The 17,413-nt window shown below is 40.8% G+C and overlaps 1 protein-coding gene across 1 annotated transcript; it reads right to left on the minus strand.

Annotated features, from left to right (window-relative positions):
• Nucleotides 1–1,079: 1,079 nt before the first annotated feature.
• On the minus strand, nt 1,080–16,429 carry RGMB (repulsive guidance molecule BMP co-receptor b). The gene is made up of 3 exons (XM_059493022.1): nt 16,215–16,429; nt 13,644–14,155; nt 1,080–4,532 (listed from the first exon to the last, which is right to left on the minus strand). The coding sequence occupies exons 1-3, from the start codon at nt 16,312–16,314 to the stop codon at nt 3,834–3,836; spliced, it is 1,311 nt and encodes a 436-aa protein (XP_059349005.1). The 5' UTR covers nt 16,315–16,429; the 3' UTR covers nt 1,080–3,833.
• Nucleotides 16,430–17,413: the final 984 nt, after the last annotated feature.

The following is a 17,413-nucleotide window of genomic DNA, read 5'->3' on the forward strand; positions in this document are numbered from 1 at the left end:
TTGGAATATGCATGAAGTTAATTAACACTGCTACTTAAAGTGACTGATCAATCAATAAATCGGAGTTCGATGCATTAAAGGATGGTCGTCTCCCCCTCACTTCAACAAGTGGTAAAAAAACCAGGCCTCAGACAGCAAATTTGTGAACATTGCTAATACAGCGAAAAGTTTTCTAAGCAGTAGAGCAGATGTGAGAAATAGAACAATAAGCCCCTGTGATTTGCCCTTATAGGTTGCAACAAGTTTATGTAATATATATCTTTGGAAGGTTAGTATGAATGAGTCTCTGTGCTTTGTCTCTCATAAACCAGCCATTGTGTTAGAAAATAAGTCTCTATTGTGTTAACTACGATTACATGTGTTTCATATGATTGGATAGAATTATTGTTAATATGTTTTGCTCTATGTGTGATTGGCTGAAACCTAGGCTGAGATGCCTTTATGCTACCCTGTAATACGATGTTTCCTTGGCATTCCATTTGAATCAGAGAGCTGTAAACATACTCTGTCTCCATTGTCCTAACAATGTACTGAGACTGAAGTGTGAAATAAACAGCTCACGCCACTGATTCCGATTGTCCTGTTCTGTTCATGTCTGTATATAGTTTGCTAACAGCAATTGGGATAGTGCCCCCCTACTGCTAGCGGTGCTGGATAGCTAGCCAGGGCGTCCGAGAAGGACAATTGTTCTCCAGCTGGACTGCTTCACCCCGAGAAACATCTGGGTTCAAGATGAAAAGGCTTTACTGTGTGCCTCAGTTTTGGATTTAGATACTTCACACACTAACTAGATATACAGAACTTCTGTAGATCCAGCCCTCAGCACATGCTAAATCAATGACATGTACATATTTTGTGTACATAAATAAATATTCTTCTATTGTTACAGTGTAGACAGATGTGTACATTAAGCTCTAAAATAATTGTAAAATAATGTAACTGGAAAATAAGTGTAAAATAATTCCTATAAATAAGGTATTGGCACACCTCGTATGACATACTTTTTTTATATCTAGTTAATGAGTTCTTATATATACCCCTCCACAAAGATTTTAATCAATCTTACTGTTCACAGTCAATTTAGTAATAGCAGCTTTTAATGTCAACAAAGTTCATTTACAAACATAAAGAATTCTGAATCAGATCAGATGCAGTTGTTTTACATCAGCATCACAAATTCACCTGCATACTTGTACTCAATCTGTAGCTATGTTGCTCTGCATAACAAGGTAATTAATGAGAACTATAAAATCTAATGCACAACACTGATCCCCACAATCCCTATTTGTTTTGAATACAATTGAAGAGAAGTAGCAGCACAGTACAGAGAATACTTACCTTGTAAAAAACACATAATACCTGCTAAAAAAAGGGAATTGCTACTAGTCCCATTTGGATATTGTATAACTGGAACAGGGAAAGACACTAAATAATTTATATCAGTCAAGACACAGATGGGCATTAAATAACCAGAGCATGAAAATTTCAGACAATAGCTGTACCTTTATGACAAAATGAATGCAAGATTTTAAACTGTGCTCTGTGACTCTTCTCAGAGGAGAAGAAAGCCATAATGCTCCTAGGCTTTTTTTCAAAACATGTCCAGTAATGAAACTCTCATTAGGTAGTACAAAGCTTGCAGAATTGCTTGCTTCACTTTGGAGTATATATAAGTAAACAGACACTGGCACAGCCTCAAAACTCATACAACAAAGGCATAGTAGTCATAATGCTAAAGTAGGAGAATATAAATAATTGGTATCCTATTTTCTGGTAGTACAGCAGTAGTCTGAAAGGAAATGCAATTTTGAAGGTCTGTAACTTGACCCATAAGAAAAGGTTGTACTTTCCGGTTGTATTCCACTTAACAGATGCTCTATGCACATTCCAGACAAGTTTTCCAGGAAGAAAAAAATAATCTTTGGTTTGACACGCAATTGAGCCTACTATTTCTTTTTATAATACCCTTATTTAGGAGCCTTCTGTACACACAAAATAAAGGATTAGGCATACAGTCTCTGCCAGTCCTGCAATATGCTCACTAAGGAAGTCGTCAGACTCCACAACTACAGAGAACTATAATCACCTGTTATTAGAAGCTCTGTTAGCATATGATTAGGACAGTTCTAGAAGATACTCAAAAACCCTTTTGAGTGACAATATCCAAGGTAGCTTAAGAGAACGCCCAGCAAACAGCATCAGTAATGGCTGACTGGTTGTTGCATTACAATACCAATGGATGATTACATTACATAGCCTTCTCCAGAGCTTGTGGTGTTAGACTGACCCTGTGAGAAAGCTCCCACAGATATGACAGCTGCCTTCTGTGTACAGTAAACATATACATATTTAAAGCACCTTTTGCCTTCTATGGCAATTTCCACAACTCGTTTGACTCATTCATCTTCCAGATAAGATTATTTCTCACACACTTCAACTTCCAGTTGAAATACAAGCTTAGTGAAGCAACATTCACAGTTGTGATTAGGTTTATTAGGTCTGTATTTCTTTGTATGTATCTGACCTAACTTCTTTTAAGTTTTGGCACTTTGCTTATACACTGTGTGATTAGCCTTGCAGCTGAAATACTCCATAAATATTTAACAGATCACCTTGTTACACTAAGTTCTGCAATCTTGTTGACTTTTCTGTATAATTTATTCAAATTTCCCCATCTCTTCTTCAGTTTTACAGAAAATAATTTTCTGTTCTGGGGTTCTTCTGGTCTGAGAGTTCTCCAATAACTTGAAAAGAGGATTTTTATAATGTCTCTCAGGAGGGATGCAGAAGTAACACAGATCCCTGTGTTAAAATTCTTGTATCTCTGCAAACACCACAAAGGAACTGTACAACTGGGAGTTGTTGATCTTGAGGGAATGGTTCCTCATCTTAGCTTTCTCATCTCTTTCAATAAACTCATCTTTTTCAATAAACTAGCCTGTTTTGCAGCTGCTGGTCATAAATTTACATATCCTATATAACAGAGGGAAACAAGCATCTGCAAGAAGCATAACAACTGTATTTGGCACATAGCTATCCAGTATCCTATCCATCCTGTTTGGCTAGGAGACAAACTGAGAGTTTGTTTATAGATTACCTGCCCAGTACATGGTCTATGTATCCAATTTCTGTGCACCCCACCAGGGGTCACTTACACCACCTTACTGACATTCCTCAGCAGGGGCAGGGATGGGACACGACAACTGTTCTTCTATTATAATAATTTAAAATATTTACACACTGCACAGCCACTCTATTACACACGCACAAATACTTACTGGTATGCTAATGAATCACACCTACAACTTTTTGCAAAGATTGATACATTGTGGGGTTTCCAAGCATGAAAAAACCATAAATCTGTAGCCTTCTAGAATACAGACAACTGGAGGGCCTGTGGAGAGAATAATAAAAAAAAAATAAAAAAAGGTGTTCCCTCTAAGTTTAAGCTCTCTCCAGAGACCATTCACTAACTTCAAAAGATACATGTTTGGCATTAACTAAAGGTCTCTTGGGAAAACAGTTTAAAAAATGTGCTAAACCAAGTAGTACTTAGAGAAAAGAGAGCACTGTGTAACACATAGTTACTGAGGTACACACTTATATATTCAATGTGTGAAAAATAAAGTGCTTTTTATCAGGTCTCAATGCAGGGACACTATAAAACTTTTCAACAACTGTAAAACAAATAGATACATAGAATACTGAATCAAACATACATGAAAACAGTGAACATCCTATCTGATTGATGCCGCAAGACAAAACATTCCTTCATATACATGGTATATACATACATATTCCTCTTAACTCAATATATTATAACAATATATATTTCAAAATTTTGTTAAGAGTCTAAAAAAATCATACAAATATGGAACAAGGATCAAGCATAGAAGTCCAAGACTGACAAAGAATTTGCTATCCCTGCCCACACCATCATTTCCACTCCTGGGAATGATATGCCACTGCTCTTTGCTGGGGTGCAGTGCCTCCACATCCTGCAAGGCGCTGTGAGCAGCAGCTGTGAAGTTGTCATCGCCAGTGGTGAGTAGATCAAATACACATGAGTAAAAATAGATGTCCTTCACAAGCATCTTCTCATGGCATTTGGTGGTGGCTGTTTCCAGTGTGTACCCTGATCGGGGATGAGATGCAGTACCCCAAGGAAGCAGCTTTCCCATCACAGGCAATGGCAAGTAGCCACTCTGATCAATACGTTCACTGGAAGGGCAGCCGTTCAGACACAGCTGCAGATCCTGGCTCTCCTCAAAGGCCACGATCAACTCCTGGGGCATGCGAATGGCCAGGGTCAGGTAGTGCCCAAGCTGGCGGATATACACTGTGGTTCCGATGTACCTTGCATGCATCTCAATATATTTGCCACTGACTTTCTCCACAATGTGCAAACCCCTGGTGTTCTCATCTCCTCCACTTGTTGTACCATCAACAAAAGCTGCAGGCAAATCATCAGTCATTGCTTGATATACTTTCTGATCTGTACAATCTTGGTATGATTTGAAGATAATAGTTATCTGCGGGGGAGGGGGAAAAGAGGGCAAAGTTAGTGGAAAGAAATCATCACCTCAATCCCTTTTCCATTTTGTAACTGAATATGTCTGGAACTGCCCACTACCTTAAAACCTGTCAGCTGTTCACAACTCTCGCCTAAGGAAAGCAGCCTGTACACATGCTTAAAGCAGTATTTTACTGGATGGCATGTGTTAGATTTGTGTTTTTGTTGGTCTGGAAGTAAGACTATTAGCATGTGGCAACAGCCTCCCGGTCAGGAGAGGAAAACACTTTACATTTAATTAAGCATAACAACTACCTCCTGCCTCACACTTCCTTAACACTTTGGAATGCATCCTGCAATGATAGAGAAGCATAACGACCGAATAATTCCCACAATGCTGGCAACTATGGCAAAACCAGAATGAGACCATGCAAATCAGGGAAAGGTATAATCAGGACCAAGAACAACAACTAGTCAAATAACAGCTTAGGGATCCTGGATACATTAGTCCTAGGAACTGGGAGATTTGACTTTAGAGTCCACTGTGCTAGAAAATGTGCCCACAGGAGAAACAATGCAAAACTGAAAGACACCCAGAGATGTGCCTTTGAAGAGTGAGTGACGCTCAACATCAAAATCATAAGCATAAAGCAATTAATTTTTTTTATATTAGAACTAGCCTTTTAAACCTTTCTATTTATTGGAGTAGGTCACAAAAAAAAAAAAAAAGCAGGGCCTCCATTCTTACTTGAAGGGAATAACTAGGCTATATGGCAGACCAAGTTCGGAGTGTCTAGCAGCTTTCCTAAAACAAAAATTAGAATTCACATCCAAGTATTACAAACAGATATGCTACTCCCTTTAGAGGAAGAATGACTAGAGGGGAATGACTTCTTGAAAAGCTCAAAAGATATTTTGCACCAAGAATAGATATTGTAATAATTATTTTCATCATTGATGGATTATATCAAATGATTTACAGTCTATGATTTAAGTAGTCTGCCATGAGACTCACATTACTTCAAAACATATCAGAAGGGATTTTTAAACAAAGGTTAAACTTAAAATCTGTTCCACAGCAACTTCACATTTTAATTTCACATTAACCATCACACTTCTGCACAACTTTCATTTCTGCCTCTCTGTTTTAAAGTAAAAGGAAGAGGTTAAATCAAGAGCCAGTTAAAAACAATTTGAATAAAACCTCTGCCCTCATTAGCGTCACCTCTCTACACCACTTGTATTAGACACAAGTCTTCCCACCTCTCTCCTTCCATTGCAACAATTTCTTCTTTGGAGTCTGCAGACGTATCCTAAGCAATATTACATTTATTTTCAATATTTGTTAATCTCAGGTGGTTGATGCTTTGTCAGTGTTTGTCTCACAGCATGGACATTACTTACCATTTTGACTTCATATATTCTCACTAGTGCTGACTGGATTTTTCCAATGGTTCTTCCTTGCATTAATTAGTTATACAGCATAAGATGTATCAGCTATATACCTTGAGACCATCTGTAGTCAAGTAATTTGGTAAAGTGATGACTGTGAACCACAGCTGAGCTGGAACGCTTATGCCCAAAATCCAGAAAACACACAAGTGCCCCTGTTGCTGTAAAGATGATCTCACAGCTTTGTTCTTAGTAAAGTAAGCTCAGCAACCTACAGAAGAGAAACTTGAGGTCTCTCAAATGATTAATATTTCTGCATATAATCCAGGCCATAGTGCAATAAAAGTCCTTTTATTTTGTGTAACACAGTTTGAATGAAACAGACTTCAATCTCAGCCTGCTCAGACAAAGAAGCATTGCTATTTCCTTGAGCACATTTGCACTGTTCTGCCAGGAAAGAATAATTTACACACCTACAGAAGTAAAGCTCTAAGTCTCCTTAGCCTGGAGCCAAAAAGAAGTCACATTGTTTTAATGAGACACTGAACTGGCTGCTTGATTAAATATTTAAGCAAGGCACCTGGCAAAATTTATCAGGAAGCAGCTATCACATTGCTCTCTCCAGAACTCCCTCATTTACAAGAATGAAATGCACACAATTTCAGAACACAGAGAAGGAACAAGAAGCCTTCATCCTAATTTAAGATTAGCAGTAACAATCGATGCTGAATGACAGCTGAAATATTATTAAATGAATAAAGGCCTCCATGGTGCAAGGACTCTCTAAACAGAGACTCAACAGAGACCATTAAGATTTTCCAAGGACATAATTGTATTTAAACATTGCAGCTCAAGACACTGATTTTTAATATTCTATTGTATGTTGGGTGGCATCCATCTAATACATAGGCCAGATTAGTAAAACCAGAGTGCTGCATGGGCTTTGCCTTATCACACATTCCTATCTCAGCATCATGCCCTGGTACTATAGATACTTTAGAACCTGTTGTGAAGGGAGATGAAGCACAAGGTCATTGCAGAGCTTTCTCTCTAAATTACCAAGGTATCAGAGAGAATTAAAAAGTGAGAATGGTTATTTCTAACAAACTCATGTTATATATATTTATGTACCTACAGTACTTTTCATATTCTGTCTGGTTCCCAAGAACACCTTCACAAAGCTGCTTATGCAGTACTGTTTACAGACTAGATTAGCTGCCCTTTCTAAACTTAGGATGGAAAAACCCAAATGCCAAAATCTTCACATGAAGAAAGATCTTTGAAACTATCAGTGTATCAGCCTTGTTCTTTGGGCACATACAGAGGTCTTCTGCAGTGAGGCACCCTGAAAGATGAAAGTAAAGGTTTCCAGAGGTTTGTTTATTGTATCTGAGGATACTATAAACAAACATCAGCTATAGTAAGATTACTAAACCAAAGAAATCCCACACATAAAATTCACACATTTCATTTTGGACTTCATCCTCCCACTCCTAGTGATGCCAGTACTGATGAGTACACTGCTCAAAAAGCTTTCTTAAATTCCACTGCACATACAAAACCTTTCAAAGATGGTGTTACTGAGCTGTAAAACTACCATTTCTAGAGAAGACCCTAATGTGTTTGCAGAAAGTTTAAACAAAAATGCCTTAAACATGCCTTAAACAAAACCAACACTTTCAACTCTTGAGTTCTTGTACTTATCTTCCTGTGGGAATCAGACATGGAAGGGTTTGATCTGCAGCCTTAGAGGCTTAGATTGATGAAAAAATACAATACACAGATACTAAGCAGAAAAATCATACATTTGTATTTCTACAGTTGTAGGTAAGAATATGCCTTAAGCAAGTGAGAATCTGTACTGGTAAAATGGTGAAGGGTTTATAATGTAGGGGTGTGGTTGTATGGAATAAGCTAAGAGTTTAGAAGTAACAATAGAAGCATATGTCTGCCTGTGAATTAGAAGACCATTGGATAAAAAGAATCCACAGTGTAGCAGAAGTAAATAAAGGTGATAGGTTAGAAAAATAAGATAAATCCTGTGGCAACTGTCCATTGGTTTAGAAAGTTATATATTTTCCTTGTAACGAAGAAACTTGTGACTACTTTGTGCTACAGCCGACTGCCTGCTCCTCTAAAATCTCACGGCCTCTGAGACTGATGAGCAGTAAATTTTTCTTAGACTGAAGTGCAATAAATTATTCTTAGCCTGATGGTAGTCACATCCCTACATTTCTAGTGACAACAGTGATATCCTCCCTAGTGCCACAATTCAATTACAATGACGAAGGTATCACTATGTTGTTATTTTACTATGCATTTCACAGAATTCTAGAATCTAACATCATTAACTTCAACATTTATTGTAACACTGCCAAGCTTGGGGAGGAGTGAGTGAAAAAGTGGCTAGTGGAAAAGGACGTAGGGATGCTGGTTGTTCAGCTGGCTGAACGGATCAGAGTGGGCCTAGGGGCCCAAGAAGACCAAGGACATCCTGCCTTGGGTGCCAAAGTGCAGCTATATGGACCAGGGCAGGACTGTACCTGCTACTCAGCACTGCTGAGGTGACACCTCAAAACCTGTGTTGAGTTTTGCACCTCTCCTAACCAGAAAGACACTAGGGTGCTGGAGCAAGTCCACAGGAGGGAAAAGGAGCGGGGGGAAAGATCTGAAGCACAAGACTGATGAATAGAGGCTGAGGGCACTGGGGACGTTCAGCCTGGAGAAAAGGAAGCTCAAGGGAGACCTCACTACTCTCTACAAGTCTCTGGAAAGAGGTTGTAGCCAGGAAAGAGTCAGTCGCTCCTTTCAAACAGCAAGTGACAGGATGAGAAGAAATGACCTTAAGCTGTCCTGTGAAGATTTAGATTGAATATTAGAGAAAATTTCTTCTCTGAAAGAGTTGTCAAGCGCTGGAGCAGGCTTCTCAGCCTCTTGCATCATTATCCCCAAAAATGCTTTAAAGGCATGTAGACACGGCACTCACAGATTACATTAAGTGGTGGAATGGACAGTTGAGTCCAACTGGACTCAATGATCTTAAAGGTCTTCTCCAACCTCAATGATTCTATTGCAGCCTCCAATGAAACTGTAGTATAAAGCTACTTCTACCTAATAAGACAAATTAATCTCTGCCTTAAGCAAAATGTCCATAAAGATGAAAAGAATAATGATGTGACAAGTTACCTGATCCTTCTATTTCTTAAAACATTTAGAACATTTATTTTCCAATTACCTTTTAATTATTTTTCTATTACACTGTACTCACTCTGCAATAATTTCCTGCAAATATGAAACCATGCTACAAAAGAGATATTTAAGGTTTTTTGACTCTGGGTAAAATAACATTTATCCTCAAAATTCCTTTACCCTGTTGATAGCACCAATTCCCAGGTTCCAAGGTTTATACCCAATAAATCACTATAGTGAAAAGCTGTGTAGTTTTTTTCCTTCTCTGTGTCATTAAATTCACTCTCTCACCCTCAAGCTATCTATTATAAAACACCTGGACAGGAAAACCCCCATTTCCAATTAATGCAAACAAGAAGACACCTCCAAACAAGAAGGGAAGCTTTCCACTGGCAAGCCTAAGCATCCCTGCCTCAGTTTCTATTCAGGGACAATAACTTTAGTGATATCCAGAATACCTGTCACAGGTGCAAAAGGCTATAAAGACTTTGTACTACTCCAAAAAAGGACACAATAAATAAAAATTAAAAACCTCAATGTACTATTTCATGCACTATACAATACCCTTCCTACCTGCTCCCTGTAATAGACATTTATTCTCAGGGAATTCAAAACTCCCTCCAAGATAGGGGGAAGCTCTTTATCTACAGCTGCAGAAATCAAACACGAATAATGCCAGTGACCTACTCAAAACACGTGCAGGAAGTCTGTCAGAAAAAAAGAAAAAAAAAGAAAGAAGAGCATAAATTTAAACTCAGTTTCCCAGTTATCTGCTGATGATCTTCCTTTTCCATCTGAAAGGCCCTAGGATCCTATGCCAAGGGGCAAAAGTACATCAGGTAAGCTCAAAAAACTGGAGTTTCAAAGTTTCAGCTAGACCACAGAATATGGAATAGCTCTGCTCATGGTGAAAGATAACATGTTACTATGAGTAACACAAATGTGCAAAAGATCTACAAACAAATTGTGAAGAGCATTTTTGTAAGTACACAACTCTCACAAGATGTGTTCTTCCAATTAAGGGATTCAAGGGAAATTTTTCCTGCTTTTCATACTTTCATGCCAGATGCAAGTTCAGGGGTAGGGGAGAGACAACATCCATTTATTCCTCACATTCTTACTTGAAGCGTCGTCCTGGCATTCTCTTGTCCTTTATGAACTTACTGGATAGTCCTCAGGCTGCTGGGGTTCCCACAGTCTCTTAGGTTTTGGAGAGAGAAGAAAACTTCACTTATAAAGTTGCCTTCATTATCAACTCCCTCAAAGATTGGTACAGCAGAAAGCTACCATAAAAGTGAAAAGTACTAACTCCCTACAAGGGCAAGGGAAAGTTTGCACCTTTCAAAAGGAGAATAGGCTGAAGATTAACCATTCTGTTTCTACGGCTTCTAAAACCACTTCTCTGAAAAATGCATTCAGGAAAAATTAAATCTTCTACACTTGTTGTACTTCTTTTCATTAAACCTCTTTAGACAGGACTAATTAGGTTAGTATTTGCTTGGGCTTCTGTACAATTTAAGCTCAGCATATACCTTTGTTTTTATTTCCCATTAAACATCTATTTCAAATACGTGCAATGAAAAAACAGCCAAACTAACAAAAAGGAATAGTCTGAAAACTTTTCATATGGTGAAGGTAGATGACCTATTGGATGCTCTCAGGTAGAGATTACTCTATGTAGATAAATGTCACTGAAGTGTAGCTCTTTAGAAGTCCTTTAAGCTATCCAGTGGCCAAAATAATTTAAGCACATCCAACAGCAGACAGCCAACCACAGTTAAAATGGAATACTTGCAGAGGAAAATGTTACTTGAGTGAATGAAGCAGTGGTAGTGTAGCTTAACAGGCCTCTTCTATTTCATTAGAGTAGTATTTCTGCTCCTACTAGAAATAACAGAGTCAAGAGCATGTATCAGAGATATTAAAGTTTATCTTCTAAGTCACTTGTACATTCAAACAACTTTCCTTGCCTACAACAGGTGTGGTAAATTCTGTTATCTGTCAAAAAAAAGGAAAAAAGTTCAAGGACTAGGCAACTGTGGTGGTGTGGTTTTCAGCTTTATTGTTTTTAGTTCTGTGCTTCAACATGTTTGCGATGTTCTGTTCCATGTAACCCTACATTATTCCTAGTTGGTTTCACCCTACATTGTACCAACCCTCTCTATCAATCACCCTTGTTCCTGCCTCTTTTTCCAGATACTTTGATGTCAATCCCTGTAATTCTGCCCCTACAGCCTGTCAATCTTGCTAATCCTCACACCTTTGTCTAGATTCTTCCATGTCAGTTATGTAATTTTCCTCCTCTTATTAGTCAGTTACATCTGCTCTCCTCCCCTCTCCTATTCCATTGGTTATATGATAGTTTAGTCCCCCCTTAAGCCCCTCCCCAGTTGTTAACCATTGGTTGTTAGGCTGACTCCTCCCCACAGTCAGCCCCCCTTTATAAGTTAATGTATCTGCATACTCCTTGCTCCTCTGTGCCACCTCCCTGTTGGTTTGCTTCTTTGTTATCATCTGTGGTCTCCTCTCCAGGAAGGAATAAAAGCAACTTGGAAACTGCAGTCAGAGAGTCCCTCTCTTTCTCCTTAACCACTCCCGCTGGACGAGAACTCCGGTTGCCTGCTCGGCCAGGTCACGAGAAGGGGTTCCTACCAGTGGCCAAACTGCTACCCTTGGCCCTAGCCTGTGGCTCAAGGTGGGGAGCAGCCACTTAAAGGCACGTGCAGAGGAAGGGGGTTGGAGCTTGCTGGCAGCCTGCGTCACCTCCTCTCCCGAGATCAGGGCACAGCATTATGCAACATGCAAGATATATCAGCATTAGAAATGTTTCTAGTATTGTAAATAATAGATCTTGTTTCATTTGATTGCTTCTGCACACTTAGCTGCACTTGGGCAAATGACAGGGACTAGTGGAAGAGAAGAAAAAAATACCCAAATCAAAGAAAAAGGAAAAAACCCCTCTTATCAAGAATATATAAAGACAGAAGGCGCACTTTTTAAAATCATACTTTCCCTCAGTATGTGCGTACATTTACTCCTGGTGTTCTCCTCTTTATCTCTTTGAAAAGACAAATACCAGCATAATGTGCTACCATAATCAATAATTTTCAGAATGGGGATAAACTTATGATCACCTATCTACTACAACCACACCCTAGCCATCCATACACTTTGTACACAAGAATCTCAACTTTTTCCTCTACTACTATCAGGAACAAGAAAAAGAAGAAAATTCAGCGAGAGTTTAGTAAAACTGAGCATAAAAGCTTACTGCAGATTATGAAATGCAGCTTTTTCTTCCACTTTAGAAAAAGCCACTGGAGGAGACTGCAGGAGATAAAAGTCTCTTTTGCAAAGCACACTCATATTACTCTCATTCCTTATTTTATACACCTTCAGAACTCATTCACAATGAAGACTGGTTTTGAAACTAGTATAAGTTAAGAACATGTAATTCTGAACTTTGGTTCAATCTCTGTTCATTCATCCAAGCATTGCCATTACTTCAATACTTCAGAATCCAGCACAAACTTAATAGTAAAACTGATTTTTCTATATTAATACTACTGCCCAGCCAACTCTACAGAAGATGCTCTACCCTACTGTGAGAGACAACTCCTGCTTCTGAGTCCAGCAATTAAGAAAACCTACTTCCAGGTTTAACAACACAGTGAAAATTCTCTAGTGTAAATGTCTTGAGGCTGTGTACACATAGCCTGATGTAGCTTGACAATACAAGAGCTACGCTACCACAATTTTTAAAAAAGCTCTTTCCCTCCAAAAGAGATATGTGACAGTATCATCTTCAAATGCACGATTAAGTAATTGATGGACACACTTGCTACCCACATCCAGCAGGAAGAAACAAGGACTCTTCTTAAGTTAAAGAAATAGCATCAGTTATTAAATACTAGCGGACGTATTTCTACTCAACACTCCTCAAAGTATCTGAGAGGCATACAATCCTAAGTCTTGCCTGTCTCAACAAGGGTTTAATATTCTTGGCACAATTTTAAGACCACTGCTTGTTTAGTAAAGCTGAGGTACTAAGTCCTTGTCACAAACATTTAGCTTGCTACCTCCTCTCAGTCCTCTTGTTTTGGCTCTGAGTCATCAGTGTTTTGGTAACCAGTTTTGTTTTAGCTGTGAAGTTTAGAAAATTAATAAAAAGAAGACACATATATTCTTTCCATCTTTAAATTCCCTTCCAATCCAAAGCATTGTATGGTTTTTTAAAACTTCTAGTTAGTGCAGAGGCAGTCACAGATGTTCAATAATCAATAACTGTTTAAAGCGTTACATCAGTATAATTACAGGTTTGTGTGGTGATATGCACAGGTTTTCTTGTCTTAAGCAGGAGCAGAGGGAAGAAACGAACCTGTTTTGTTTGCTCACTGAAGAAGATGCTAAGAGTTTTACTTTTTTATACTACTGCATAGAAGATTCTGAAGCTAATATACTTCTTCACTGTTAAGAGCTAAATGACTTACTTAACTGTCTTGGCCTTTTACTTCTGCATGCATGCACAGTGCAGAAAAATAATCTGTACCTTGTTTGTAGCAGTAGCACTGGATCCTGGGACCACAGGCACATTGGTTACTTGCACTGATAAGTATTTATTGTCTATGAGGGGCCAAGCACCTTCCACTTTGCATGTCTGGAAGTGATCCTTAAAAGTCCTCAGATGAGGATCCCCAAACAAACCACAAAACAGGTAAGTAGGAGGAGGTATCTCCTCTCCCCCCTGATGTTCTCTTGCTTCTGTGTGGCCACTGTAGTTGCAAAGATCATGGGTCATTTCAGAGTTGGTGGAGGATATGGGTCCATTTTTGGTACAGTTTCTCTGGGTCATGAGATCACCAATCCCAAGCACTGCAGAATGGTAGACTAGGTTTCCACGGCATACTTTGGCATTGCGATAGGTACACACAGAGTATGCCCGCAGGGCCTTGCAGAATTCCAAATCAAAGTCCTCAAGAGCTGCGTTTAGATGTGAGGTAAAGGATACAAAATCAGTGGTGCACTTCTGGATTCCACAAGATGTGTGCAGCTCACAGTCACCTAAGCACAAAATAGACAGCAGAAAGACATAAAGCAAACCTCCTCGGTGGCAATCCCCCTTTCCACTCCCACAAGTACCATAGAAAACTACTTAAAAAAAACTTAAAAGTGCTCACCCATTATGGAATCATTGCATTTTAGAAAAAAGAAAGGTTGAAAGATAGAAAGATAACAATGGAGACTATCTCAGATGACAGGACTCGTGATGTCTTAATCCATTACTTCATATTGTCCAGATGAAAATTAAGAGCACTAAGTCCTATCAAGCACAAGCCAAATATTTTTCTAGATACCAAGATGATGATGCAGTTCTCTGTTTAAATTAATCATTTAGTCAATAAGAAAGTCTTCATTTAGTCTTGAAGTGCTTTACACAATTCACTTAATCTTTATATAGAATTCTGCCCCTCCGAAGAATGTGGTAAAGGCAACAAAGCAATGTTCTTTAGACATTGCTTAGATGTTAGATGCCAAATGTCTAAAAATGTTTAGACAAAAACTAGACTGAATAAAGCAAAAACCAAGTTCTCTTTTAGAAACCAGAGTGGGGGAGAATGGGTAGGTAAGTGGACAAGCAGTCTGCTTTATTTCCCTGGTACTGCCATAGCTAAAGCTTCACTGCTCATTTTTTGGGGACTAAAGCATGAAAAAACCCAGTTGTCTGAAGTGCAAGTTTTCAGCTAACACACCTATACATTGCAGAACTTACTAGGGGCAAAAATTAAATGAAGACACACTAAGAGCAACAGAACCCCACTTTTCACAGGTTAAAACCAGGAGGACCCCAATCTAGGAGAGATCACATTTCCTGCCATCCAAAGAGAAAATGGACCTTCATAAAGAATAGGTGCACAACTTCATGCAACAGCTGTTCAAGCGTGCAAAACTATCTACTAAAATTCATCTGTGGGAACATTTAACTGAAATTTTCCACTGTCATAAAGCAGGTTTTGAATGCCACAAAGACACATAGAAAAGTTAAAAAAAAAAAGGGAAAACAAAATGTATGAGAAACTCCTGAGCCATGAGAAGTAGAAAATAGCCTGAATAACAACATTTTTCACTTTTAAACAGCTGTTTTCAGCAATGCACCCAGTGATAAGAGAATATCATCAATTTCTTTGCCTGCTCCTTAGCTGACCTTCCTGAGTCAGTATTGCGGTGACTTACTCTGCATACCCAAACCATGAATTTATAAGAGCACTGTTTTGCCAGTGACGCATACCTAACACAAATCTGTCAAAATCCCAAGACAACACAAAGTTGAATGAGGAATCCCCCACCTACAGCTAAGTATGACCATGACTCGTGTAGGTAAGGTAAAAATTTCTTTGTGCAAGCCATACATGCCTCTGCACAATACGGGAAAAAAACCCTAACAAGAATCAACTTCTGTTTCCAGATACACAAAAGAGACCCACGCCAAGCAAAATGACAGAGGGAATACTGGGTTTAGAGCCAGACTTTCAAAGCATCAAAACTTTTATTTCCCTTTAGTTGTATTCATAATATTATTTTAATCACAAGTAAATCAGGCTAGCTGAGCAAGTCTGTTATCAAACAGTCCAATAAAACACAGAATGACAGAATTTTTAGGGCTGGAAAGGACCTCTGGGGATCATCTAGTCCAACTCCTCCGCCAAGGCAGAATCGCTCAGACCAGGTGACACAGGAACGTGTCCAGATAGGGTTTGAATGTCTCGAGAGAGGGAAACTCCATGACCTCCCTGCCAGCCTGTTCCAGTGTTCTGCTACCCTTAATGCAAGGAAGTTCTTCCTAATGTTGAGTTGAAGCTTTTTGTATTTCAGTTTACAGCCTTGTTCCTCTTCTTGCCGCTCGGTACCAATGAAGAAATCTGGCACCATCCTCTCGGATGGAGATATTTATATGCACTAACGAGATTCTCTCTCAGTCTTCTCTCCTCTGGACTACATAGCCCCAGCTCGCTAATCCCTCCTTCATGAAAGGCTCTACCGGAAGGGAAAGGACCCGCCAGCTCCTCGAGTCTGCGCGCACATGGCTGCGCTCCTGTCCCTCCCAGCCCCCCACTTCCGGTACCTGCGCCCAGCAGCAGCAGCCCCAGTGCGGCGAGCAGCCGCCGCAGAATGGCGAGCGGCGCCTCAGCCCTGGGGGCGCGGGAGGGCACAGCGCTCCCCATGCCCGACCATGCAGGTTCCCGGGCTGGCGGAAGGACGGCGCCACGGCATGAGGCGGCGGAGGCGCGGGCGAGCGGACGACGTTTTCCACGGTGCTTCCCCCCTCTGCCTCCTCCTCCAGGGGCGCAACCACAGCCACGGCAGCGGGGCGTGACGTGACGCGCACACATAGATCCCCGATGGCGGAGGGGGGGGGGGGGGGGGGCGGAAGCGGCGCTGGCGCCTGCGCCCGCTCATCGTCCGCCGCGCCCCTCCCGCTGCGCCGCCTCCTATTGGCTACCTGAGCTGTCCGTCACGGCTGGCCCCGGCGCCCGACGCCCCCTGGCGGCAACGACTCGCCCGCTGCGGGCCCCGCCGCCGCCGCGTCGATAACGGTCGAGTGCGCCCGCACAACGAGCTGCACCCCTGAGGCGGTACAGGTCGCGAGAGGCCGCCGGGACAGGGCAGGGAACAGCGCCGGGATAGGAAAGGAAACACTCCCGGGATAGGATGGGGTACACCACCAGGAAGAAGAGAGGGCGCCCCGCGGGAATAGGAACACCTGTGGGATAAGAAAGGGCGCACCGGCAGGATAGGGCAGGGACACCTCAGGGATTGGACGGGGAAAACTTCCGGCGCAGACAGGGGACACGGCCGAAGACGGCAAATGCTGGGTGCACTGCTGGGAACAGGACAGAGGGTACCAGGGGAACAGAGCAGATGGCAGCACAGGGACAAGGGTGGGTGACAGAACACCGAGACAGAGCAGGGGACATCGCCGAGGTGAGAATTAGGAAAAGAATCTGGAGGAGAAGATAAATGCCATCATGTCAGGATATTTTTTGAGCATCCAAGGGTAAATTTCCCTTTGAGTATGTCATTAAGAAACTAACAGGAGGAACTACAGCACATCTCAGGTGTAAGTAAAAACACTGCTTTCAGGCTGTTTGTTTTTTCAATCTGTTTCTCCTTGCTAGCAAAGATATTTCATACTGCTAACACTAGACTGGCTGAGGCCAATTGGTCGAGGTTCAGTGAGGCCAGGTGCTGGGTCCTGCCATTGGGTTACAATGCCTGGAGTGCTACTGGCTGAGGCAGTGGCTGGAAGGCTGCATGGGAAAA

This window comes from Ammospiza nelsoni, chromosome Z (genome assembly GCF_027579445.1).
Source record: "Ammospiza nelsoni isolate bAmmNel1 chromosome Z, bAmmNel1.pri, whole genome shotgun sequence".
NCBI classification, from domain to species: Eukaryota; Metazoa; Chordata; class Aves; order Passeriformes; family Passerellidae; genus Ammospiza; species Ammospiza nelsoni.

Coding starts and splice junctions, on each gene's coding strand:
- RGMB (XM_059493022.1), bottom strand. CDS start 16,314: ATGGGGAGCGCTGTGCCCTCCCGCGCCCCCAGGGCTGAGGCGCCGCTC. Junction 14,156..16,214: donor GCTGCTGCTGCTGGGCGCAG/GTACCGGAAGTG, acceptor TTTTGTGCTTAG/GTGACTGTGAGCTGCACACA. Junction 4,533..13,643: donor GTGCTACTGCTACAAACAAG/GTACAGATTATT, acceptor CCTCCCCCGCAG/ATAACTATTATCTTCAAATC.